Source organism: Diabrotica virgifera, chromosome 5 (genome assembly GCF_917563875.1).
Source record: "Diabrotica virgifera virgifera chromosome 5, PGI_DIABVI_V3a".
NCBI classification, from domain to species: domain Eukaryota; kingdom Metazoa; phylum Arthropoda; class Insecta; order Coleoptera; family Chrysomelidae; genus Diabrotica; species Diabrotica virgifera.
Window position 1 is genome coordinate 202,521,488 of NC_065447.1, and position 26,349 is coordinate 202,547,836.

Below are 26,349 nucleotides of genomic sequence, written 5' to 3' on the forward strand. Positions count from 1 at the left end.
CCGTTCCAAATTTTTAACCTGTTCCACAATTAAAACTGCCCCTGTTCCAGTGTTCCCATATATCAAAGTTTATCCGACTAGACACCCTTAAGCTATTAACAAATTTTCAGCTTGCTATTAATCAACTTTTTTTTCATACGCGGGATCCAGACCTATTACACAGTTCTCTTACACAGATCTCTTAGAAATAGATTCCTGGCAGGCGAATCCACCATTTTCTTCATTGCATTTATCAATAATATCGTCGCCTTAATTGGAAAACCTTGTATATCCAATTTTGGACCAAAATGATATTTTTATTTCTGTGGATAGAAAACCTCGTCTTTCACCTAAAACAGCTGTCAAAATAAATATTTCTGCCTCGTACTGCCTTCTATTGAGAAAAAAAAGAACCACGTATATCAGTGAGCTCTCAATGTTTAGTAAGAAAACCACGCAGATACCTCACACTTGTACTCGTTGTTTTAAGTGAAGTTTTTATTGCTGCTTTTATCTTCTACTATTTTCTTGAAGAAATACAATAAAATACAGGTAACTTCTATATTTTATACACCTTTTAATTATATTTAATGACAATATACCTTAGTTTGTAAGGGTTATGTTTACAGAAAACCTCTTAAAAAGGTTAGGTTTACTATAGTTGTTTAGAAAACCTCGTACATCAGATTTACGGGGTTTTCTGTCTATACTGTGGCACAGTGAATGCATGCCATTTTACATGTTTTATACTGATTTACGAGCTTTTCTTTTTTGATTGTTAGACCTACTATTTTAGTTTTTTGATTTAAAGTAATAAATTTGAACAAAGACTGATAATTTCAAAGACCATAATTTCACATTTTTATTACGTTAGGTTATTACATTATATTAACACAGCTCTATTATTTTATGCAGACATGAGTTGTCGGAGCAAACTTCTTGTGGATTTAGCCCTGAAAAAAAAGCAAAAAAGTTTGGAGATTAAAGACTGTAGTCAACCATCACCCCTACTTGTAACAACCCCTACTTTGAAAATGGTCCCATACAGTACGCCAGCAGTTCTTTCTCAGGGTGAGTTCATAGTATACTATAGCGTCTTAATATAAATACATTAATGACTTTAATGCTAGTGAAAATACAACAGTAACAATGTTCCGTTATTTTCAGATTACTGTTCACATGATAATCCAAACACTTCGCAGAAAATGGAGTACGAACTTGTTCCGTGTGGCGAAGAAAATGAATTTATTTTAAAACCGGTTTCGAAACCTACAGAAGACATTTTAAGTCGTAGTTCGAAACAATCAACAATCTTGGAGTTATCCAACTCATTGCCAGAATGGGATAAAATAACGCCGTCTCTAGGAGCAATAGTTGAAGACATAATAAATTTGAATGATGAAGATAACTTACGAGGAGAAAGTATTTTGGAAGAAATAGCTGCCGAAGAAAACTCAACTCATGAGACAATTGAATATTATTTTGAAAATTCGGAAACATGTATTCCTAATGAAACTTTAATTGAAATGAGTGAAGATCCTGAACAAGAACGCATACAAGAAATCAATGAAAATTACACGACTGATGCACAGCCAGGGCAGGATCTTAATAAAAATGGATGTGAGATAGTGAACAGCAGAGACGTTTTAGGCAAACGAAAAAGGAATAAAAAGCCTTATAAACAAATATGGAAGACAGAACAGAGTAAAGAAAAAAGAATGAAGGGTGAAGAGTATTCTGAAAGGGGAAAAAATGAACTGGACAAATTATGTACGACATCAAAAGACCTAAAAGAGAGATGAAGTCTCGTTGTTTATGTAAACCTAAAAACAAGTCAGTTTTTCAATGCCATAGAATTACGGAAAAAATTAGGAAAAGGATTTTCATAGATTATTGGCTCTTAAATTGGGAAGAACGCCGCATTTTGATTAGGCAACTAGTTGACAACAGAAATGTAACACGTAGAAAAGTAGAGTCAGAAAATGTGCGACGAAAGGGTTCTTTATACTATCATTTAAAAGTTGATCAGAGTCAACAAAGAATTCGTGTATGCAAAAAGATGTTCCTTAACACCTTATGTATGGGAGAATGGGCGGTTTTAAACTGGGTAACAACTCAATCTGTCAGGATGGGAGAACTGCAAGTAGAGGAAGAGGGAAGTGGAGATGATGAAGAGGGAAGGGAAAATGGAGACGATGGAGAGAATATTGCACATTTACGATCACATGTAAATAGAGAGAAAAAAAAAGACGCTGATACCTCACGTAAAACCATTCTCAAAGAGTTCTTTAATAACTTACCAAAGCTAGAGTCGCACTATTGCAGAAAAACTACTAAGAAACTGTACTTGGAGCAGAATTGGCAATCTAAAGCACATCTTTATAGAGAATATATGTCTTATTGTGAATCAGTAGGAAAAAGTAACTACATCGCTTCTGATTGTTTATTCTACACAGTTTTTGACGAATTAAATCTTGCCTTATTCTCCCCAAAAAAAGATCAGTGTGATTTGTGCTGTTCTTTTACTAAGGGTAACTTATCTCAAGAAGAATACTCTACTCATTTAGAAAAAAAAAACTAAAGCAAGGGAAGAAAAACAGTATGACAAAGAGAAAACAGACAACAGAACGGCAGTGTTTACTATGGATGTACAGGCTGTGCTTTTATGCCCATCATTGAAGGCATCTGCTTTGTACTATCGAACGAAATTAAAAGTACATAATTTCACAATTTATGACCTCAAAACTTACAATGCATTTTGTTATCTCTGGGACGAATCCGAGGGAGGAGTAACTGCTGACGAGTTTACATCTGTTATTATACATTTCATAACTTCTGAAATTGACAGCTCCAAATATGACAACGTGATTTTGTATAGTGACGGATGCACATACCAGAATAGAAACCGCATTCTATCCAATGCGCTAAGACTTATTGCACAAAAAACTGGTTTGACAATAACTCAAAAATATTTAGAAAAGGGGCACACACAAATGGAGTGCGACTCAATTCATAGTGTTATTGAACGAAAACTAAGACATAGAGAAATATACTCTCCCGCTGGATATGTGGAAGTATGTCGTACAGCAAGAATCAACCCTAGTCCCTACAAAGTTCACTACCTGGATCACCAGTTTTTTAAAATGTACAGTGCATTGAAGTTTATACCAACGATTCGACCGGGAAATATAAAAGGAGATCCCGTGGTAACTGATTTGAGATGCATTCAATATAAGCCTGATGGTGGGGTGAAGTATAAATTAAACTTTTCAGATGATTTTTCTGATCTTCCATGCAGGATTAAAAACCCAGCAGCTGATGTTACATTGAAACTACTACACAGCACAAAAATTCCCATTCAATCAAGGAAGTTCATTGATCTACAAGAGATTAAATCCGTCTTGTCAAGAGATGTACATCTTTTTTATGATAGCCTTCCTCACTACGCGAAAAACTCCAGCACTATTTGTAGCGGAGGTGTGTGCTCATGTATTTTAAAATAATGTATCTTATAATGAATAAATGTATACTTTTTTATAATATAAAAGAAATTTATATTTTAAAATATACTTTTTTAATATTATTGTTTATCTCTATTTTCCAAAATCATTCTTTCAAAATGGGTAAATATTTATTGTTTTAATTTTGATACCTATAATACACAAATAACACTATCAAATGAATAATTATTCCAATAATATTCACTGCTTATTAATAATTATTTTTAACAATCGATTTAGCAACAATTATTAATTTTCTTCTGTGATGAGCTTAAAGAAAACCTTGCAAATAATAAAAACAAGTATAAGAAAACCACGTATATTCTGCAAAAGCAAGAAAACCACGTAAATATAAATGGACTAAAATGGAAAACCTTGTATTTCACTGGTTAAAAGTGATAATGACAAGTTACAGATATAATTTTAGTATTTTTATGTTAAATGTAATATCATTACTTTAGTGTTTCAAGAAATTTTATTAAACATTCTATTTAAAGGTGTCTAATCAGTTTTTACTCTCTCCTGTAAAATTTGGTTTTTGTGATATACGAGGTTTTCTATTTAAGGCGACGATATGTTCCATATGATAGAAAATATCCATATCCATATTATGAAACCTATTATTGTTAAATGCACTGAAGAAAATGGTGGATTCCCCTGCCAGAAATTTATTTCTAAGAGATTTATCAATATGGAATAGGTTCCATATTTTATGGAAACAATATTTATATGGTTCCAGATAATGATTCTTATGTGTAAATGCATTCAATAAAATGGTGGATTCGCCTTCCAGAAATAGGTATATATTATGTATTTCTAAGAGATCTGAAGAATTGTGTGAATTGTTTTTTTATATTATGTCCTGGTAGGTAGCAAATGGTTGTTATTCTTATTGGTCGTTACCAAGTTTGCAAATCAAGGTAAATCAGTGGGTCATAAATCTAGCAAACGACGGATCACGATTATGTCCTGCAGCAACACTACAGGAAGTCACAAACTGAAGTTGACGATGATTGACAAGGCAGAAAACCTAGTTTTTTTAAGGGCACTAAAGTACCTGTTGACTACGTCAACAAAAGAAAAGGGGAAACGGATAAAAAATATTTCGATAGTGGTTCGAAGTTAAATTTGCTCACTAAACACTTAAAATCAAACAATTTGCCACAAGAAGTTTTGTTGTTTATTGACAACATCCCCTCATATCCTGAAACATATACGAGAAAAAATATTTGCCAAACTTTTGCTCCCAAACACGACTGCGTTAGTTCAATCTATGGACCAAGCCGTCATTGCTTCCATGAAGATAAACTACAGAACAAAGTTACTTCGCTTAATAATTGAAGAAAGATAGGACTTAGAGAAGAGAGTTTTGGAAGTCATTTACTATTCTCGACAATATTTACGAAATGTCATCTGTGACGGAGTCTGCAAAATCTTCCAAAATTAAGAAGTCATGAAAAAAATTGTTACCAAATATCGAACATTGTGCCGAACTAACTCTTGAAGAAAATGAAAATAAAGTGCCTGTCCTTTTAACTTGAATGAACTCATTTCATGAGGTATTGAATGTGGACGCATGGTTAAATTGCGACGCTATCGACCCGGAATTTGAGCCTCCTCAGATGAAGACATTATAAGAAAATGCCGAGGAGTGATACTGGTATCATCAGCAAAATGAAAGATTTTTCCATCGATTTTTAAACTAGTGATGTCATTAATAAAGATAAGGAAAAGTAAAGGACCCAATACTGAATCTTAAGGTACCCCACATACAATGTTTTTGAGACTAGAGTCTGTATCATTTGCTCTAGCCAGTTGTTTCCTATCATCCAAGTAAGATTGGAACCAATCTAAAGAAATACCTCGAATTCGGTAGAAATTCAATTTTCTTATCAAAATGTTATGATTTACACAATCAAAAGCTTTGGCGTAGTAACAAAAAACGGTGGCAGTGTGAAGATTATTGTTCAATGCTTGATAAACCTCATGTAGTACAGAAAAGATGGCATCAGTGGTGCATTTATTATTTAAAAAGCCGAACTGATTTTGTGATAAAATGTTGTTTTCAACTAGAAAGGACATAAGTCGGGCTTTTATGAGTCTCTCAATAATTTTGGAGAGTACCGGTAGTAGTGAAATAGGTCTATAATTGCAGGTATTAGATATTTCACCACCCTTATGAAGAGGAATAATGATGGCTGTCTTCAGGCACTCTCAAAATTTACCTTTCTCAAAGGAATCATTAATTAGTGAGATGAGGACTTCTAACACATTTTCTGGGAGATTAGAAAAAATTTTTATCGATAGACCATCAGTACTACAGGAGGATTTGCTTTTGATACTATTGATTGTTTGGATCAGTTCAAATTTATCGACTGGTTTTATAGAGAATGAATTCGAGACCTTTCTTGAATTAGGGAGATAGGCAATGGGATCTTGTTGTGGCATAATAGTTGATGTAATATTTTTACTCACATTAACAAAGTATTCATTTAGATTTTCAGGTTCTGGAAGGGAAATTGTTTTAGCAGTGTGGGTTTTATTTCGAAGATCGTTTATTATGGACCAAGTTTCTTTTGCAACACTTTTTGAGCTTCCCAAACGATTATGGTAGTAGTCTTTTTTAGCTGATTTTATAAGTTTAAGATAGGTTGCCCTGTACTTGTTGATATATTCAGTGATAGAGACGTTGGTAGTAAATTTCCTGATATAGAGAAGAGAACGCATATTCTTGGAAGATATTCGGATACCTTTAGTAGTCCAGGGTTTGCGATGCTTTGGCTTAATTGCAATTAAAGGAAATGCTTTATTGAATGACAACGGTATGACATACCGAATATCAGGATATACGTCCTGAAAGAAGCACGTCAGTAGTTGTTAAGGGTTAAGCTCATGCTCGAAGCGTCCTTCTCTCTTAATATGACGATTTTCAGTGCCTTATTTATAAATTTTTATACAGAAATGACCCCAAGTATGGAAGTTATATCGAAAAATAAACTTTTTAATTTCAAATTTAACATCCTGTATTTTTCTTATCACTTAATATCCTAACTTTTAATTTCTTTACAAAATTTAATTTTTTTATTTGAATGTATACGGGAGAAGGTTATAAAACCAAATACATACACTTTTTTCTTAATTATTTTGGATTTCTTAGAAAATTGCCGTTACATATATGTAACGCTAGGAAGATATATGAGCAAGAATATTTAACATATTCCCTATTATAAATATAAAAATAACAAACATATACAAAACTAGATAAATGGAGAAACATAATTAAATTTTTGTAAATGAAAATCTATGTTGCACTCGATGCATACTCCCACGTTGCACTTGCAACACATGGTACGTACATGTAAACTGCGGCCCTCACGTGCACAACGTCTCCTTTTTTATCATGAATATGCACCTTTTGGTTCTTTATCATATTTCGTAATTTACGATGTTACAAGATACCATCGAAATTCTAGTTGTGAGATAGGATCATGGAATCTGTTATAAAGGTGCCATGCATTTTGAATAGTTATGTCCAGCATACATATATATAAATAGTCACCACTACCATTTTTAAGAGCGAATTCCTACTCGGTAACTAGCTATATTCTAGTCATAAGACCAACTTCAAATTTTCTTTCACTTACTTTTCAACCTTTGCTGATGATCTGAAAGGCCCAGCCGCGTCAATATCATTATTTATTTCGAAATATATTCACTATTTCATAAAAAGGTACAAAAGGTGCCCCAAGAGTTCTCCCGGACAACCTGTTCAAATAATTATCTCCCTCATCAGCAGACTCCTCGTCTGTAAGCACATTAAATTCGGAGGGTTCAGTATATTATAGCATTAAGTTTTAGTGGCATCAATCGTCTCCAGCGCTTCTTGAAGAGAAAACCCTTTTCTCGGACAAAAAATACGTTATAATTCTAAAAGTTCCGATTTTTGCTCCCATATGTTCCTAGCATTACGTATATGTAACACCAAAAATAAAAGCCGTTACAAAAAAATGATAAAATTTCTAAAAATTTATATTATTAATAAGAAAATACATTAATTTAGGCCTAATTAAAAACACTTTAAACAAAAATTTAATAACAAAAGAATAGTAAAAATATACTTACTCAAACTCGAGATCCATGTTTACCATAAATAATAAACACCGTCACATCAAACACTCAACTCAATAAACAGGTTAGATCAAATCCTCGAACCAAACACTAAAAATTAGTAAACAAGTGTCCCTTGAAAGTCTCGCATTGTCATCTAGTTAAAATTAGAATCATTTCCCGAATTTCACGCTTACAATTTTAGCGGTTTCTGCGTTACATATAATATGTAACGCTAGGAGCTTAAGGCCATCGGTACATAATTCGCAAATATTTTACGGCTATCCCTACTGTTTCTGTCTTTACACGGCAAATTACGTGTAGTAAAATTCACACTGGTATAGATATGTAAAAATTACTATTAGAATGTCATTCTACTTGACAAAGAGATGGTTTTTTAATGTTCTTGGATAACTGTTATTTGTATAATTGCAAATTATTGATTCAGTTAATAAATGTGATAATTTTTTCACTAACTATATATTCAGTGATAGTAATAATTTATATGTACAACAAAAACTAATACTGAATCGAGAAAGGAGAAAAAGGGTTAAACTGATTTTTTAATATTATATTGTTACTATGGAACGCTTACAATTTTGAACATCTTTAAAAACAAAATTCTTGGATTACAGAATATATTCTGATGTATTTTCTGCTTGGATCTTCCATAAAAAATAAACAATAAGTAACTTTCTATTAAGTTCACGTCTTATTTGATGGATTCGACCGTTACTTGATGGGAGTTCATTTTATCTCACAATAGAACACTGAAAACTTTTGTTTTCTATACTTCCACAAAATTCTTACGTCTTAAATCAATTATTTATCAAATACACTATTATTTAATCAACAACAATTATTTTTAAATATTATTTAATCAACAACTCGAAATATTCCGGATGCCATGTTAAATATTTAAAACTGTCACTGTCTTGTCGTCATATTCTATTTGACTCAGTGCGTTGTATGACAAAGATAGCGTATGTTCGATTTGAAAAATATTACCACGGACATGGTGTCAATTTTTTTCGAATCCTGAAAAAACTTATAAATATTTTAAAAAAATTTAAACGCAGAATCAAAGACTAAATTATTATCGTGGGCCGAAAGTCTCTCAGAATAAATAAATATTTTCTTTTGAATGAGATATTTAAAATAAAAATCACACTACATTTTCTCTTAGTTTTTCACCCCTGTAACTTATTAAAATAAACATTATAGAAGTTTTCTGGAACTTTCGGCCCTCGGTAAGAACGTAACATTTTTTACTGCGTATAAATTTTTCAAAAATACTTATTACTTTTCTCAGGATTCGAGAAAATGGATCCTCATTTAAATAGCATTGCAGCCGAAAATACGTACCCATTCCCTTAAGGGTTAATATCAACATTTTATTAAAGCAAAGTTGGCTGAAATTAGAATATTTTAAAGTGTAGAATCTACTGTTTCTTTTTTTTAATAATTACTTAATGATCCCCCTGTACAAATCTCATTTTTCTATTGTTAGCAGAGCCTTTTGTCAATATGTTGGAAAGTGTTAAATTTAAATGTAATCATAACACTACACTTAATGTATACAATACAGTTTGAATCTTAATTTTTCAGATTCGTACGGTCCTGACATGTGGGAAAATTGTTTGACAGTAGCATATTATTTTCGTTTTCTAAATTGTCCATTTATTTGTGACTGCTACTTTATATCCAGTAGAAACAACTAAATTACTTTGAATGAGGAAAGCTGTCAGCAGACAAAGGAGGTCAGCAACTCTAAAACTATATGGTTTTGTTTACAACGTGGAATCGTTCCAGAAAATCGACTATTTTGTATTTCATCTTGCAAAATACTATATTGACACGTTTTTTATAGGTTTCGTTATATAACTCTTGATTTGTCTTGGATAAAATAGTATTTTTATTTGTTTCGGGATATTGATGGATCAAATACAAGTGCAGAAAGAGGTTCTCAAACTGTTTTCTTCTGGCAAGTTTAAGTTAATTTCATATAAATACAATATTTAACAGCTGCATAAAATGAAAGAGTTCAGGGGGTGTTCAAAAGATTACAAAAATTAGAACGATGAAAACGAAGTTTAGATACAAAGAAAGATACAAAATATTTCTATTTCCAGTAATATTTATATAAATGTAGAAAAGGTTGGTGGTGTAAGCACATATTATTTATGTAGGGTAATAAGTCTACTGTTCACAATCTTATTATCCGATTTTATTTATTTAAAAATTGTAAAAGTTGGGCGACCGGTTTCGATGTTTAAAAGTTATACATCATCTTCAGGAACTTGAGAAACTAAGCTAAAATAATTACAAATTTTATTAGCCGAAATGCAAAGTGTATAATATATGACGATACAAACAAACAAACAAACAGACACCTGAAAGCAGTACAGAGAACTTTGACAATATTAGCCGATATAATGCTAATTATTAATATCATTATATATACCTATATTATAATTTAGGTTTTAAATATAATTTTAAATTTAAGTTTTTACCAGTTCCCATCTAATGTTAAGCTTGCGAGTTATTAGACATGTAAGGAAAAAAGATTAGTGGGAAAAAATTCATATAAATAGGATAGAATACTATAGATATGAATACAAAAAATTACAGTTCTTTATTGCCTTTAGGTGGTACATACTTACTGAGATAGTAGTAAATAAAAAATTATAAAATTAGCCCTCTCCTTCTAGTCACTTTTTAAAGAATTTTTTGAGACCAAGAAAACTAAAAAAATCTACACGCAAATATGTATAAGTATATTTATAAACACATAAGATGATTTTACTTTAATGTGATTAAATGCATGTCTTCCCCCTTTTTGTGTTGTTATAACATTTAAAAATTATATTATAATGGGGCTTAGGTCATGATTTTTAAGACATGATATTTTTTATATAGTATAATTTGATCTCACAGATGTCAAGTCAATAATTTCATATGTGAAAAATACATGACACATGACATTATTGAATAATATTTGATTTTGAGAGAGCTAATTTTCAAATAATTTATTTACCACTATGTAGATAAATATGTACCACCTAAAGGGAATGAAGAACTGCAATTTTCTGTACTGATATGTAAGTATTCTTTCTTTATTAAATTTTCTTTCACTAAAACTTTTTTCACTGCATTTTTAATAACTCGCAAGCTTAACATTAGACGAGAATTGGTAAACAATTATATACGAAGTTATATTTAATATTGTCAAAGTCCTCAAAAACCATTTATTTTAAACCCGTCCAATTTTTTGAACATAGAAATAACACTATAATAAAAGGTAATGTAGAAGGAAAACGATGCATTTAAATTCTGGTGTATGAGAGATTAAATGTAGGGAGGAGGGGGCACAGGGAACCGCTTAAGGAAATTTCATGTATATTTTCTAAAAAAAAATCACAAAAAATCAGGCAATCTGAAAGAACTAGTAAGAGAAGTCAAGAAATATAAATTGGACTTGCTTTTAGTACAAGAAACCAAACAATTAGGAACTGAAATACTGGATGTAAAGGGCACAACCTTTTTTAAAAGTGGCGGAAAAGACAGAACCAGAGGAACAGGTTTCATACTACAGGAAAACTTGATCAAGGGTAATAGCTTTTAGGCCTATATCTGACAGACTGTGTTCTTTAAGAATGAAAGGGGAAAGAAGAAATATAAGTATTATAAATGTGCATGCTCCCATAGAGGATGCGGATGAAGATGAGAAAGACATGTTCTATGAGCAACTAGAGGAGGAATACGAAAAAACACCGAAATACGATATGAAAATAATAATGGGTGATTTCAACTCAAAGAATGGAAAAGAAAATATATATGAGAACATAGTAGGGAAACATAGCAAACATGATATAACAAATAATAACGGGCACCGAGCAGTATGTTTTGCAATGGAGAGAAGTATGGTAATAAGAAGTACACAACTCCGCCGGAAGGAAATTCACAAAGGGACATGGAAGTCGCCCGACAGAAAAACAATTAACCAAATAGATCATGTAGTAATAGAAAAAATGGACATGAATTTTATATCAAAAATAAAAATCATGAGAAGAGCAGAATGCAATTCAGACCATTACCTAGTAAGAGTGACATGCATGAGAAACTGGGGTGCGACCGGGAAGGGAAAAAGGAAAAGAACGGAAGGTAAGAGAAAATACAATTCGACCCTATTGAAAAGTGAAGAAGTAAAAGATAAATATAAAGAGAAAATAGAAATAGAACTGGTAACATGCGCACAAGAAATGGAAATCGAAGAAAGAGAAAGTAAAAGCATCAGTAATAAAGGAAAATGAGGCAGTTCTAAACAGTACAGTGAGAAAAGGAAAAGTAAATGACTGGTATGATGAAGAATGTGAAAAAGCAGCTGAAGCAGTTAGGAGAGCTAGACAAATAATGCTATTTAAAGAAAATGAGAATAACAGAAATGTGTATAGGGACGCAAGAAGGGAAATTAAAAGACAATGTAGGAGAAAGAAGAGAATATCCAAAGAAGATAAGCTAAAGGAAATTGAAGAAAAATTTCAAACTAAAGAAATTAGGTCATTTTAACAAGAGGTTAAAAGAATGGACAAAGGATATCAGAGCCGAAGCATCTATATTAAGAATGAAGAAGGATTACTAATAAGTGAAACAGCGCAGGTGCTAGAAAGATGGAAAAATTATTTCGAAGAGCTATTAAATAATGTTAAAGAGGACGAGATGAACATAACACAGAACATGGAAGAAAACGATACGATAGTGGGGACGCCAACAAAACAAGAGGTAATGAATATAATCAGCCAACTTAAAAACAACAAAAGTCCAGGAGCGACAGAAATAACAGCTGAAATGTTAAAGGCAGGAGGAGAACAACTGTACGAACAACTATATTGGCTGGTGAAAAAGATATGGGAAGAGGAAAAAATGCCAAATGATTGGATGCTGGCTAGAATCTGCCCCATACATAAAAAAGGAGATAAACAAACATGTGAAAATTATAGGGGAATAGCACTCCTAGAGACAGGGTATGCCGATGCTTTTCGAACAGAAATGTCGTTTCGGTTTATCATTTCCAATGCTTTTATCATAGTTTCTTCCGTCCAAGAAGGTTCTGGTCTTTTTTTATGTAGTTTCGTACCATCTAAAACTAAAAAGCTTCTATGATAATATAAATAATTAAATAATAAATAAACAAATAATTTTGGGGCACTCAAAATCACCTGTGGGGCACAGAGGACCGCAAGAGAATCTTTGTGCCCCAACGTAACAAATTAATTTGAAATTGCCGCTACACGACTCAACGTTTGTTTACATCTAGGATAATCAGCGTGTTCCATAGTAAAATATTCGTGGTTTTGTTGGGTATATATTGGATATATATATATATATATATATATATATATATATATATATATATATATATATATATATATATATATATATATATATACAATATATACCATACAATATATACAATGTATACAATATATACAATTTTATAATATATTATTGTGTTTCAATTTATCAATCAAAGATAGAATAAAAATTTTATTTTTTTTAATATAACGCGGGCACATAAATTTGATACACACTGTATATTGATTTATAAATATTTATTAGAAGTTAGCTTTCACGCAAAGTGGTTTCTCCGTAATGAATTTTTCCATGAAGACTTAAAGACATTTGTAAATAAAAGTGAAGTGAAAGTTATTTAGGATTATTATTTTAAACCGATTGTTTATTACGGGAAAGGTAGAAGCCATAGGTAATTAGTTCTTAGAAAATTAAGGTAAAGAAAGTTTGTAATTTTAGTCTCTTTTTGTTTAACCCCGAGTAAATTTTGTAGAATTTCCCGAAAGTAATTATTATGATGGTAGGAATATTTTTGAAAGTATGAGTGGGTTTTTCGAATGAAAAAAAGAGTGGGGAAGAAGAAATGTCTCTGATTGGTTTGGCAATTTGGAATGGGAAGGAGAGAAGGTTGAATTTTCAGATAGTTTTGGAAAGAGGGATTATTGTGTTACCGGCAGCCGAGAGGAGCAGTCAAAAGTTTTCGTGAGTAGTTCAGAAGCAAGTACTGGTGGTTATGTTTGATAGTGAGAGTAGCTGAAAAGTGGAACGAGAGACAAATCAAATCGAGAAGAAATACCTCTTTGATTCTGTAAAGTCCAAGAGAGTAAGTTACAAGAATTATCGTTATTAAAATTATTTGTGACACCAAGTACAAAAGATACTTCGGTCTCAGGAGATTATTGTTGAGAGAAAGAGAGGAGAGAGATTTGGAGTTTATTGAACGAGTCCTGATCAAAGGAAGCCTGGCTGGTGTTTTGGAGAAATAGTTGCTGCCTTGCTGGTATGCTGCTGGATTGTTTGCTGAGAACGGAGAGGGCTTTGATTGGTAGCCTAACATAATCAACAAGGAGGAGCTGTTTGGGCCAAGAGGAGACATCATTGTGTGTGAATCAAAAAGGTCAGTCAATAACCTATGTGATAGATTTTCTTTATAATCAGAAGTTAATTATTTTACGTAAAAGCATATGAATTTAAGATTCCAACATTTCAAAAATTTAATAGGAAGTACAATTGGATATGGTAATTGAGTCAATACTCGCAATCTTTAGTTTGTATTTTTATTAGTTGTTACATAATCGTGGGGCAACCGGTTTCGAGTCTTACAATATATGACTCATCATCAGGCCCAGTACAAAAAAGTCTTCTCAATACAAACTACAAGATAACAGCCATTGAAACTGTTCCACAGCTAAAGATGTACATGCAGTCACCAGCTCCCATAAGGATAGTTGATCGATCAAACAACCTTTAGTCTCTTATATTGTAAGTTGTGTTCAATGTGGAACTTGGAAAAGAAAAATTCTTATGTTCCCAAAGACGTGTGTTTTATACCCTTCACAGTTGTTTTTTGTCAGGCTTAGCCGTGATTTTTATATGTTTTATGTTTAGTAAATGTAAAAATATTTAATAATTTAATATTGGGACAACACTCACAAAAATTCCACATACACAAATTTTAAAAAAGGTTTTTTGGTTGCCAAGACTTTTTATTTTATATAAATAAGACTTTTTATTTTATATAATAAAATAAAAAGTCTTGGCAACCAAAAAACCTTTTTTAAAATTTGTGTATGTGGAATTTTTGTGAGTGTTGTCCCAATATTAAATTATTAAATATTTTTACATTTACTAAACATAAAACATAAAAACAACGGCTAAGCCTGACAAAAAACAACTGTGAAGGGTATAAAACACACGTCTTTGGGAACATAAGAATTTTTCTTTTCCAAGTTCCACATTGAACACAACTTACAATATAAGAGACTAAAGGTTGTTTGATCGATCAACTATCCTTATGGGAGCTGGTGACTGCATGTACATCTTTAGCTGTGGAACAGCTTCAATGGCTGTTATCTTGTAGTTTGTATTGAGAAGACTTTTTTGTACTGGGCCTGATGATGAGTCATATATTGTAAGACTCGAAACCGGTTGCCCCACGATTATAATAATAATAATAATAATAATGTTTATTAATTTCACAGTACAAGAATTAAATACATACATTTTAACTTTATATTCTACGTTTTACATTATTACATTCTACTTTTTAATTTTACATGTTAATCCTGAAAAATAAAGAAATATTTACTCACTACCCGTTAAAACCTATTGGTCGAACACGGGGATAGTGTGTGACAATGTTTAGTTATTGAATATAATATGTGTATACTAAATGCCAAGGTACAAACATTCTATTATCTTACATGTATGTATTTATTTTCTTTTATTTTTTTTATATTATAAATAAAGGAACTGGGTAAATTTAACAAACCACTGTATTGCAAACATTCTTTTTTTTTATCATTTTTTTTTTATTTTTTTTTAATTTCATTCACTTGTTAAGTCAATCAAATAACTTATGTACAATATTACGATCAAGGTTCAATACATACTTTTTGAATATAGATTTTACCATACTTAATGAATTAAGAGTATTAATATATATCTTGTATACAGTAGGAAAAATGAAAGAATACCCATGAGCGAACATATAAAACACGCTGTATTTTTCTGTCACCGCGTCACTCAAAAAATTAGCCAGCGCAAGTACATGTAATAATTATTGTTACATGTACTTGCACTGGAAATTTTTCTTTGTGACACGGTGACAGGAAAATACAGCGTGTTTTATATGTTCCTTCATGGGTATTCTTTAATTTTTCCGACTGTATGTTCGGCAAGTGATTAAATACTTTTGGAGCAAGACACATGGCAGATCTCTGTCCTATTGATTTTTTAATATTTCCCAATTTTACGTGTTGGTTGGTTTTAGTGCGAGTCTCATAGTGATGAGGTAATGTATGCAGGATATGTTTATGGTTGTATGTGTATAATACCAGGGAATACATATAAAGTTGCCTCGTATCCATTACGTTAGTATCACAGAATAATAAATGAGACGGGTATGTCATTTTTTTGTTAATTATTATTTTCAATATTTTTTTTTGTAAGATGTCGACTTTCTTTAAATAAGTTTTTTGTACACCGCCCCACCCAAGTATTCCATATCTAATTCTAGATTCAACTAGTGCATAATATAATATTTTTAAATATTTTACATCTATTTTAGATTTGAGAAATTTGAACTTTGGAACCAAGGCTCTCAAACACTTTGTTATTTGATCTATTTGGGCATCCCACCTTAAATGAGAGTCGATTTTTACTCCAAGATATTTTATATTGTTACTTGATTTTATAATTATATTTCCTTTCGTGTTTTTAATTGTTATAGCACTATAAGGAGGTAGTGATACTTTGTAACTGCAAAACGGAACAAAAAAGGTTTTTTCATAAATAATTGTTAAACCTTTATAATTAAACCATTTTATTAGTTTGTGCATATCTACTTTAATTTTATCCCTTAAATGTTCCCAACTGTCTGCGCTATATAAAATTGCAGTGTCATCGGCAAAGCTGATTATCTTTTCCTCAGTATTAAGGTTATATAAATCGTTAACGTGGATATTGATAATAGTGGCCCTAATACTGTACCTTGAGGCACCCCGCATCTTACGTGAAGTTTGTTACTATTGATATTATTTATCCTAACAATTTGTTGTCTATTGTCCAAGTAAGATTTCAGTAGATTATAAGCAGTGCCGCGTATTCCACTATTTTCTAGTGCCTCTAGTAGTTTTGGATGGCTTACAGTATCGAAAGCTTTTGCGAGATCTAGAAACACACAAGCAGTAGGTTGGCTATTGTCAATTCGATTATATATTTCATTGGTGAGTTCTATAATTGCGTCGCTTGTTGAAAAACCTTCACGGAATCCAAACTGAGAAGACGATATGTAACAACTAATAAAAATACAAACTAAAGATTGCGAGTATTGACTCAATTACCATATCCAATTGTATAATGGACTCGCATTGGCAACCCCTTTCATCATTTAATAGGAAGTTGTTTTGTATTTATTTATACAAAGTATTATTTCTGCTTCTGATGGTTAATGCTGGTAAAAAACTGATATGCTGAATTAAAAACTGAATTTTATTTGTACACTGCTACAATATGATATAACCTTACGACATGATGATTATGATTTACACTGTCATGCGCGCTGTCACCAGCTGACATGGAACGAGCAATTATTTGCCATACACTTGTGTATTCTGCAACATACCGCCAGCCTTGAAATACCCTGGCTATTTCAAAAAGAAACAAAAGAAAACAATAAACTACATTACAATAAAGGGTCATAATTGCCCAGTATACATCAAAACATAGAAATGAACTTAAATGTCTGTTGGTAATATGCACACGCGTGAGAGAGCTCTTGTCACTTCACCATTGTTTGTTTTTATTGTCACAACACGTATTCTATTGTCTCTGCCTCGATGTACCATTGAAATACGTCCTAACCTCCATTGTAGAGGTGGTAAGTTGTCTTCTCTAAGACACACTAGCTGGTCTATCTTCACTTCTTGGTTGCTAACAGTCCTCCATTTGGATCTTGACTGAAGTTGAGTTAAATATTCTGTTGACCATCTTGCCCAAAAATGTTGGAGCACTTGAGTCATATGTTGAAACGTGTTGAGATTTGAAATTCTTCGTATGTCTGGCTCAGGAAAGGTTGTTAATGGTGAAAAGATTAAAAAATGACCTGGGGTCAAAGCTTGAAAATCTGATGGGTTAGAGGATAAAGGAGTTAAAGGTCTGGAATTAAGACATGCTTCAATTTGTGTTGTCAAAGTTCCAAAATTATCTACTGAAAATATATGATTTCCCACAATTCTTTTAAGATGAAATTTAAATGATTTGACTGCTGCCTCCCAAATTCCCCCATAATGTGGTAATCTAGCAGGAATGAACTGCCACTTTATTGATTCTACTGTCAAAAAACTGTTTATTTCTGGTCTGGAATTCTGTACTAAATCGTACATTGATTTGAGTTGATTATTAGCCCCCACAAAAGTTGTGGTATTGTCCGATGAGATAGTCAATGGTTTACCTCTACGACTGATAAATCGTTTTAAGCAATTTAAAAAACTTTCAGTTGTTAAGTCTGTTACAAGTTCTAATGTGTAGCCTTTGTGCTAAAACAAACAAATATGCAAACATATATATGGATGATTTTTGAATTGCGTAATTTATTAGCTTTAACTGAGAATGGTCCACAATAATCTAAACCTGTATGTAAAAATGCTCTAGCAGGAGTAATTCGCTTCTCTGGTAAGTCACCCATAAGTTGATTGACTGAACTTGGCCTATTTTTAAAACATACAATGCACTTTCTTAAAATTCGTTTTACTGTAGTTAAACCTGATTATATCCAAAATCTAGTTCTCAATGTTGATAACAATAGTTGTGGACCAGCATGCAAGTTTTTATAATGTTCATCCCGAATGATACAAGTAGTAATGTGATGGTCTGAAGGTAAAAGTATTGGATGTCTTTGAGAAAAAGGTAAAAAATCTGCATTTTTGATCCTACCACCAACTCTGAGAATACCATATTTAAGAAATGGATTAAGTGAAATAATATTGCTATTCTTTTTGACTGTATTACCTTTCAAAATCTGTGAAATTTCTGATTGGAAACATTCATTCTGTACAAGTTTTACAATAGTATTTAAACTGACTTCCAGTTCTGGTATAGAAATTTGGCCACAATATTTGTCTGATTTATTAAGACAGTTATGCTTAAATCTTAAAAGCAATGCTATTATTCTTTGTAACCTTGATATTGAAGAATATTTATGGATTATACTAAATGGTTCCTTTTCTTTAACATGAGCTGATAACTGGTATTTAGGTCTTTTTTCTGGTAAATCCTTTACTGATTTAAATTTCGGTATAGGCCAGTTGTCTTCACTTTCTGATAACCATGAAGGTCCATGCCACCACAAGGAAGAAGTTGACAATGTTTTTGAGTCTATTCCTCTTGAAATAAGGTCTGCTGGATTTTCCTTTGAAGGAACATGTCTCCATTCATTTGCCTTGCTGTTTTCATGAATGTGAGCAATTCTGTTTGATACAAAAGGTTTCCAAACATGAGATTCGCTGTTTATCCATTGAATAACTATAGCTGAATCTGTCCAAAATGTAAATTTGGCAAAATTAATATCTGAACAATCTCTTACCTTTTTTACTAAATCTGTTAATATCATTGCTGCGCATAACTCTAATTTTGGAATTGTAAGTACCTTTAATGGTGCTACTCTACTTTTTGCAATAAGTAACTGACTCTGTTTCTGATCGCGATACTGACTAACAATATATAAACAAGCTCCGTAAGCTGCTTCAGATGCATCGCAAAATCCATGCAATTCTGTATATGTCCCTTGAAACAATGTAACATGTCGTGGAATACTGATTTGATTTAATTCTGTTAACTGATTTATAAAGTCTACAAAACAAGTATGAAGTTCAGCAGGAACTGATTCATCCCACTTTAAATTAAGTTTCCACAACTTCTGTAATATTATCTTTGCTTGAATGACATAAGGTCCTACTAAACCTAAAGGATCAAAAATTTGAGATATTGTTGACAAAATTGATCTCTTTGTAATTTTTTCAGTGTCTTTTCATTTAATTTTGAATAACAAGTTATCTTGACCTGACTGCCAAGTTATTCCCAAAGTTTTATTTTCCTCTTTGCTTGAGATAAAATATTCTATACCTACTTGTTCTTGCTCTCCTGGTGAGAATATATCTTTGTCGTTGGACATCCATTTTCTTAATATAAATTTTGATTTGCTAAGAATTTCCTGTAACTTATTTTTCAACTGTTTTGCCTGTTCTGCAGTTTCACATCCATATAACAAATCATCAACATAGAATCCATTTCTGATTACTACTACTACATCTGGATCTGTTTCCTCAATTTCATTGGCTAGTTGGGTTAGGCTTCTTATCGCTAAGAATGGTGCACTTGCTGTTCCATATGTTACTGTTTTAAGTTTAAAATGTTGGATCTCTTCTGAGGGATTTGTACGCCATACGATTCTCTGATAGTTCTGGTAGTTTTCACTTACTAAGATTTGTCTGTACATTTTCTCAATGTCTGCTGCTAAAACTATATTAAAAAATCTGAATCTTATTAAGATAGAAAGAAGATCACTCTGTATAGTTGGTCCAACCTTTAAGCAATCATTTAATGATAAGCCTGTAGTTGTTTTTGCTGACCCATCAAAAACAACCCTTAATTTAGTAGTAGTATTATCTGATTTTAGAACTCCATGATGTGGTAGATAGTATGAGTGATACTTTAAATCCTCTACTGTTATAAGTGACATATGTCCCAAATCCTGATATTCCTTGATAAAGTCTGTGTATAACCTTTTATATTCTGGATTTTTGATTAATTTTCTTTCTAAACTAGAAAATCTGTCGAGTGCTGTTTGCAATGAATCTCCTAAGTTATGTATGTTGTCTTTTGCTAACAGTGGAACAACAATTTGTCCTTCTTGATTTTTCTGAAAACATGTCTGATAGTCTTTTTCACATGATTCTTCTTCTTTAGTTAGACATTTTGAATTATCAATATTTTCTATTTCCCAAAATTGTTTGATCTGATCATTAATGCTGTTGACAGTAAAATTACACCTGATGGTTGGTTTATTTGAATGAAATGGAACATTCCCAGTAATAACCCAACCTAGCATGGTTTTTTGCAAAATTGGTAAAAATCTGTTAAGTCGAATTTGTCCAATGCATAATAAATCATAGAATATAGAGGCACCTAATAAAATATCTATTTTCCCTGGTTTATAAAATGTTTCGTCTGCTAAAGTTACATTTTCTGGTATAGTAAATTCATTTCTGTTAAGATTGACTGTAGGTAATGTTTGTGTAATTTTATCTATAACTAAGAAAGAACTTTCAATCTGATATGCATTTACTCGAGGCTTAATATTTGTAGTCACTGAATGGTTTATATGAGTTATTTTGTCATTTATACCTGATACTGGTATATTTATACATGACTTATCAAGTTTCAATTTTTTGCAAAGATCTGCTGTGATAAAATTTGATTGTGATCCTGAATCAAGTAATGCCCTTGCTTCAAATGTATTACCTGACTGGTCAAAAATATGTATAACTGCTGTTGCTAATAAAACTTCTGATTGATGATTGGCGCTTGAATTTAGAACTACTGATGTTGATGGCTGCGCTGAATTAATCTGTACTGTATTTACCTGGTTGTGATCATTCATTGAGTTCCCAAATGATTCTGATTCTTGGTTCATATTGATGTGGCTTTGTTGCTGATCTGTTTGAAATCTAGAATTTGAGTAATGTAACAACGAGTTGTGCCTTCTCGTGCAAAATTTACAACCTCTGGTTGATACACACTTCTCTATTGAATGATTTCCTCTTAAACAGTTTGTGCATAATTTCATTTTTTGTACTTCAACATTTCTTTGTTTTACGGATAATTGTAGAAACTTATTAAAATAAAAAATTGAGTGTGATTATTTACAATAAAAACATTTAAAATTCTGATTAGTTTGATTTACGAATGATTGTACTTTATTTTTGTTATGTGGTTGATTATTATTTTTATGGTTTGCACCATGTGTTTGTTTATCATTATTTGCATAAAGAGTTTCTAAAAGACGAGAACGCTGACCTAAAAAACTTAAAAATTCTTCAATTGTTGGAAGTGCCTTTTTGCTTATATTCTCAGATTCCCACTGACGTCTTGTGTTATTGTCTAACTTAGAAGTTATTAAATATATTAACATTGTTGGCCACTCCTTTACAGGTTGTTTAAATGATTCTAATACCCTTATATTTTTATTTACCTCATCAATCAGTTTTCTCAGCTGAGAAGGTGATTCTTTTTGTATCACGGATAACTCAAATAACGCCCGAACATGAGAATGTACTATGAGTTTATCATTTTGAAATCTATCTGTTAAGATCGACCAAGCAATCGTATAATTTTCATTCGTAACCTCCAAAGAGGAAATCACTGCTGCCGCACTGTCTGTCAAACAAGATTTGAGATAATAAAAATTTTTAATGTTACTTAAATTAGGATCATTGCCAATTAAACTAGTGAACCCGTCATAAAACTCAAGCCATGAGCTCCCACTTTCTGCACCCCCATTTTCTGAGGCCCCACTGAACCTTGGAAGATCAATACAAGGTAACCTTATGTCTTGTGAAGCTTGTAACTGTGAACTACAACTTGTATTTATTGTGTCTGCTTGTTGATTAAATGTCTCTTTTTTTATTAAAATATCCGCTTTTGATATACAATCAAAAAACTTCTTTTCATATTCTTCTAGTTCAGCTTCATATTCCTTACTTTTATTTTTTGTCTCATCTAAATCTAATACCATAAACGGAACCATTACGGAGTTAAAGTCTGACAATAAATCTTTTGCTACTGCTAGTCTGCATTCTAACTGATCTTTGTTTGCTTTACCTGACTCTACATCTTTTATAAAATTAAAAAATCTCGTTAACTGACCTTTTAAGGAAGTTTTAGTGGTTTTTAAGGTATTTTCATCTGTCATTCTGATGATTTATAAAAAATTACTGTTACAATACAAAACAACACAAATTAGATGCAAGTCATGCATAGGAATTTTTTATAAAAAAGGATATTACATAGGATACCTGATGTCCAATGATTTTCTGATAATTTGCTTTGATTTTCTGTAATCCTGGCGTGGCCCGGTCATTAACCTCTGCTTCGAAATGGCCGCCAAAGCCAAAATGCTGTCTGGTTTTCTGGTAATTATTTGTTTCTTGTCCTGTCTACGGTCGCCAAAATGTTTTGTATTTATTTATACAAAGTATTATTTCTGCTTCTGATGGTTAATGCTGGTAAAAAACTGATATGCTGAATTAAAAACTGAATTTTATTTGTAAACTGCTACAATATGATATAACCTTACGACATGATGATTATGATTTACACTGTCATGCGCGCTGTCACCAGCTGACATGGAACGAGCAATTATTTGCCATACACTTGTGTATTCTGCAACAGAAGTATAAGTAATTTTGCGAATACCAAATTTGTTTGTTTAGCTTGTTTTATTAATGGTATCAAGAACAAAGCGATAAATATTTTTTTGAATTAGATCAATTTATATGATAAAGGTTTCATTTGGACAATTATGCCTACAGAATTTAATTGATAAATTTACAGAGCATTGCTAATGTAATCTAATTTAATTATTTTTTTATGACAAAAAGGCACCCTGAGAATTTTATTAACTTTTATGTATGATTTGCGACAATTAAATAATTAGTCAAATAAATAATAATTAATATCAAAGTAATAGAAAGCAGATCATAACAATATATATATATATATATATATATATATATATATATATATATAAAATATTCGTGGGTATATTATGGAAGGTAATGGTATATAAACAATTACAGGGTAATTACACTTTATTTAGGTATAAAATATTACATCACTCACCTTGAAAATCAATATTTTTTTCACAGTGACCTTAACACCACTACGACAATGTTGCAACTGAAATATAATACGAAGTACACGACTATCTTGCTATTTTTGGTCATATCCAAAAGATGGGGCTACCTGTAATGAAACAAAGTGAATGGACCTATGTGCCCCGCCGGTCCACTGTGCCCCCTCCTCCCCCCTCTTACCCCTACTTCTCAATTTTTCTTAAAATACATTAGTCATAATAGTCATCAACTTTTTTGCAGAATATCGCGCTTAGTTTGAATGTTATTGACATTTAATATTCCTCATTTTAAAGGTCTTTGTAAGCACTACAAAAGGTATTGGTAGATTTTTACGCCTAAAATCGACCGTTTCTCTGTTATTTCAAGAGGAATACACCGATTTAAGCATGCACCAAAAAAACAAACTATTTTCACCTACCATATCTCTTTCTGTGTTATAACTAGAAGATTTTTGAAGAAACTAGTCTCTTTTTTACAAGATACAAAAATGTTTTATATAGTTTTTTTAGTTAGATGATAGTTTTTAATGTATTCGCAAAAAACCATCCGCAAAGGTGTCATTTTTTAATGAAAATGGCTAATTGTCAACCACGAATTACTTAACACGTATTGAGTTTTCAAAAACAAATTATAGAACAGTTTTTGCTTAAAATTACGTTTACTAGCCATTTCCGTGATTATTTTGACCAAAAAATTTTACACCCCCTTGAAGGGGTGGAAACCGCCCCCAAGATAAAAGCGCCATAGTATATAGGGCAGTCTTTATTTCTTGAGCTATTCCCTGCTTAGGGAAACGCCACACGGGTGATAATGTACGGCGTTGTAAGAGCAGTAAACCCATTGGTTGACTAACTCCTCCACCAATTGTAGATGAAATAGGAGTTAGCCAACCAATGCCTCGTCAAGTTTACTGCTCTTACGGCGCCGTAAATTATAGCCCGTGTGGCCTTAGCCTTACTGTGAAAATATCAAGTAAATCGATGTAGTAGGATGGAATTCAGAGCCAAATAACCCCATTGACTGCCCTATTTTATTTGAAGAAAAACAGTAGCATGTAAAGCTGAAAAAGTGATATTGAGGTGGCGTTTAAAATAATTGAGTTATATATGTAGACACAATGGAAGTGAACTTTCGTGTTTCACCCAAATCAATTACCTCCGGATATTGTGCTGTAAAGGATATTAATTTGACCAGTATACAGCTCGCGTTACAATCCTAATACACAAATAATGATCTGCCCTGGGCGGCAATATCGGCTAACAATGGCGATTACATTTGCTGTAATATGAGCATTGAATAAAAAAGTTTGCCCTTTTGAACAGTAAGTTTACTTTCGATTGGCTAAATATGTACACGATAAACAAAAACTTTAAATTGCAAAACAGTAAAATCAATAATAACAACGGTATAGACCGCTAGAAAATATTATTACGGAAATTAAAATTATACTGTATGGCACGACAAATTCAACTAAAAATATCACATTTATTTACTGAAAGTTTATACCTACTAACCAAAATATATCTCCGAATGATTAAGATTAAAGGAACTCGACTTATTTTGCGACTGTTTTTTACAAATAGCTAGTGCGCTTTCGATTATATGAAGTTCCAGCCAAAAGTCCCGTTCTTTCACTGTGAGGCCAAACAATCTCACGTCTTTCGTGAAAAACATAGTAAATTTCCAGAAAAAGTAAATGTTTGGGAAGGTATTTTGGAAAATCACATAGTTGGGCCTGTTTTTCTCAATTTTAACTTCACCGATGAAGTCTCTCTGGAGATGTTACAGAATGAAATTGGGCCGCTAATTCTTGAAAATCTGGAAAAAAATCCAGATGAATTCGGAAATTTGGAAATAACGTTTTACTAAGATGGGGCTTCTGCACAATATTACGGTGCAGTAAGACGTTATCTAGATGAGAAATATCGTTCTAGATGTATTCGACGGGGAACTTCGACAGGCTGGCCAGCTTGTTCACCGAACCTGACACCAGTAGATTTAATTAAAATGAATTTCTAAATGATTATAATTAAAGGAATTCCACTTATAAGTTTGATAGGATGACCAGCTCGGTCACCGGACCTGACACCATTAGATTTAATTAACATGCATTTCCAAATGATTAGTATTAACGACTTGATACAGTTCCAGCTAAAGTCCCTTTCTTTCACAGTCAGGCTGAAAATTCTAACGTCTCTTGTCAAAAGCTCAATTTTAAGAAAAAATAAATATTTGTATAGGTATTTTGGGACACTATAGGTAGGGTTACCATAATTTATTAAGACGAAATCCGGACAGGGGTTGTCCAAGGGGTTGTAGACAATATAAAATGTGAATTTGACTGCGTTGCTACCTCTACATTGTACATATATGCGAAATGCATATGGCAGCATTAAAAGTACAGTTGTTTCGCTACAATATGCAACTAACATTGAAAATCTCTGTCAGTTTAAAATACATATACCTAAACATACTTTAGACCTAAGGTGCTGCGCAGAATGAAATTTCCCACCGTTGGGCCTATTATTTACCACTTTTTTAGTAAAGCAAAAAAATCCGGCATTTCTCATATCCGGACCAAATCCGGACATGTCTTTCAAATCCGGACTGTCCGGACGAAATCCGGACGTATGGTATCCCTAACTATAGGTAAGTTTATTAAAAAAAAATAGTTGAGCCTATTTTCTCAATGCTGACTTAACCAGTGAAGTCTATCTGCAGATGTTACAAAATGAAATTGAGCCGTTACTTCTTGAAAATCTGGAAGAACATCCAGA

At 32.2% G+C, this 26,349-nt stretch overlaps 1 protein-coding gene across 1 annotated transcript; it reads right to left on the minus strand.

Moving 5' to 3' along the window:
* Positions 1-3,610: 3,610 nt before the first annotated feature.
* On the minus strand, positions 3,611-22,629 carry LOC126885568 (uncharacterized). The gene is made up of 2 exons (XM_050652156.1): positions 21,910-22,629; positions 3,611-3,631 (listed from the first exon to the last, which is right to left on the minus strand). Exons 1-2 carry the CDS (start codon positions 22,627-22,629, stop codon positions 3,611-3,613), a joined length of 741 nt encoding a protein of 246 aa, XP_050508113.1.
* Between the last annotated feature and the right edge of the window lie 3,720 nt (positions 22,630-26,349).

Coding starts and splice junctions, on each gene's coding strand:
- LOC126885568 (XM_050652156.1), bottom strand. CDS start 22,629: ATGACAGATGAAAATACCTTAAAAACCACTAAAACTTCCTTAAAAGGT. Junction 3,632..21,909: donor TGAGAAAACTGATTGATGAG/GTAAATAAAAAT, acceptor TGTGTATTATAG/GTATCAAAATTAAAACAATA.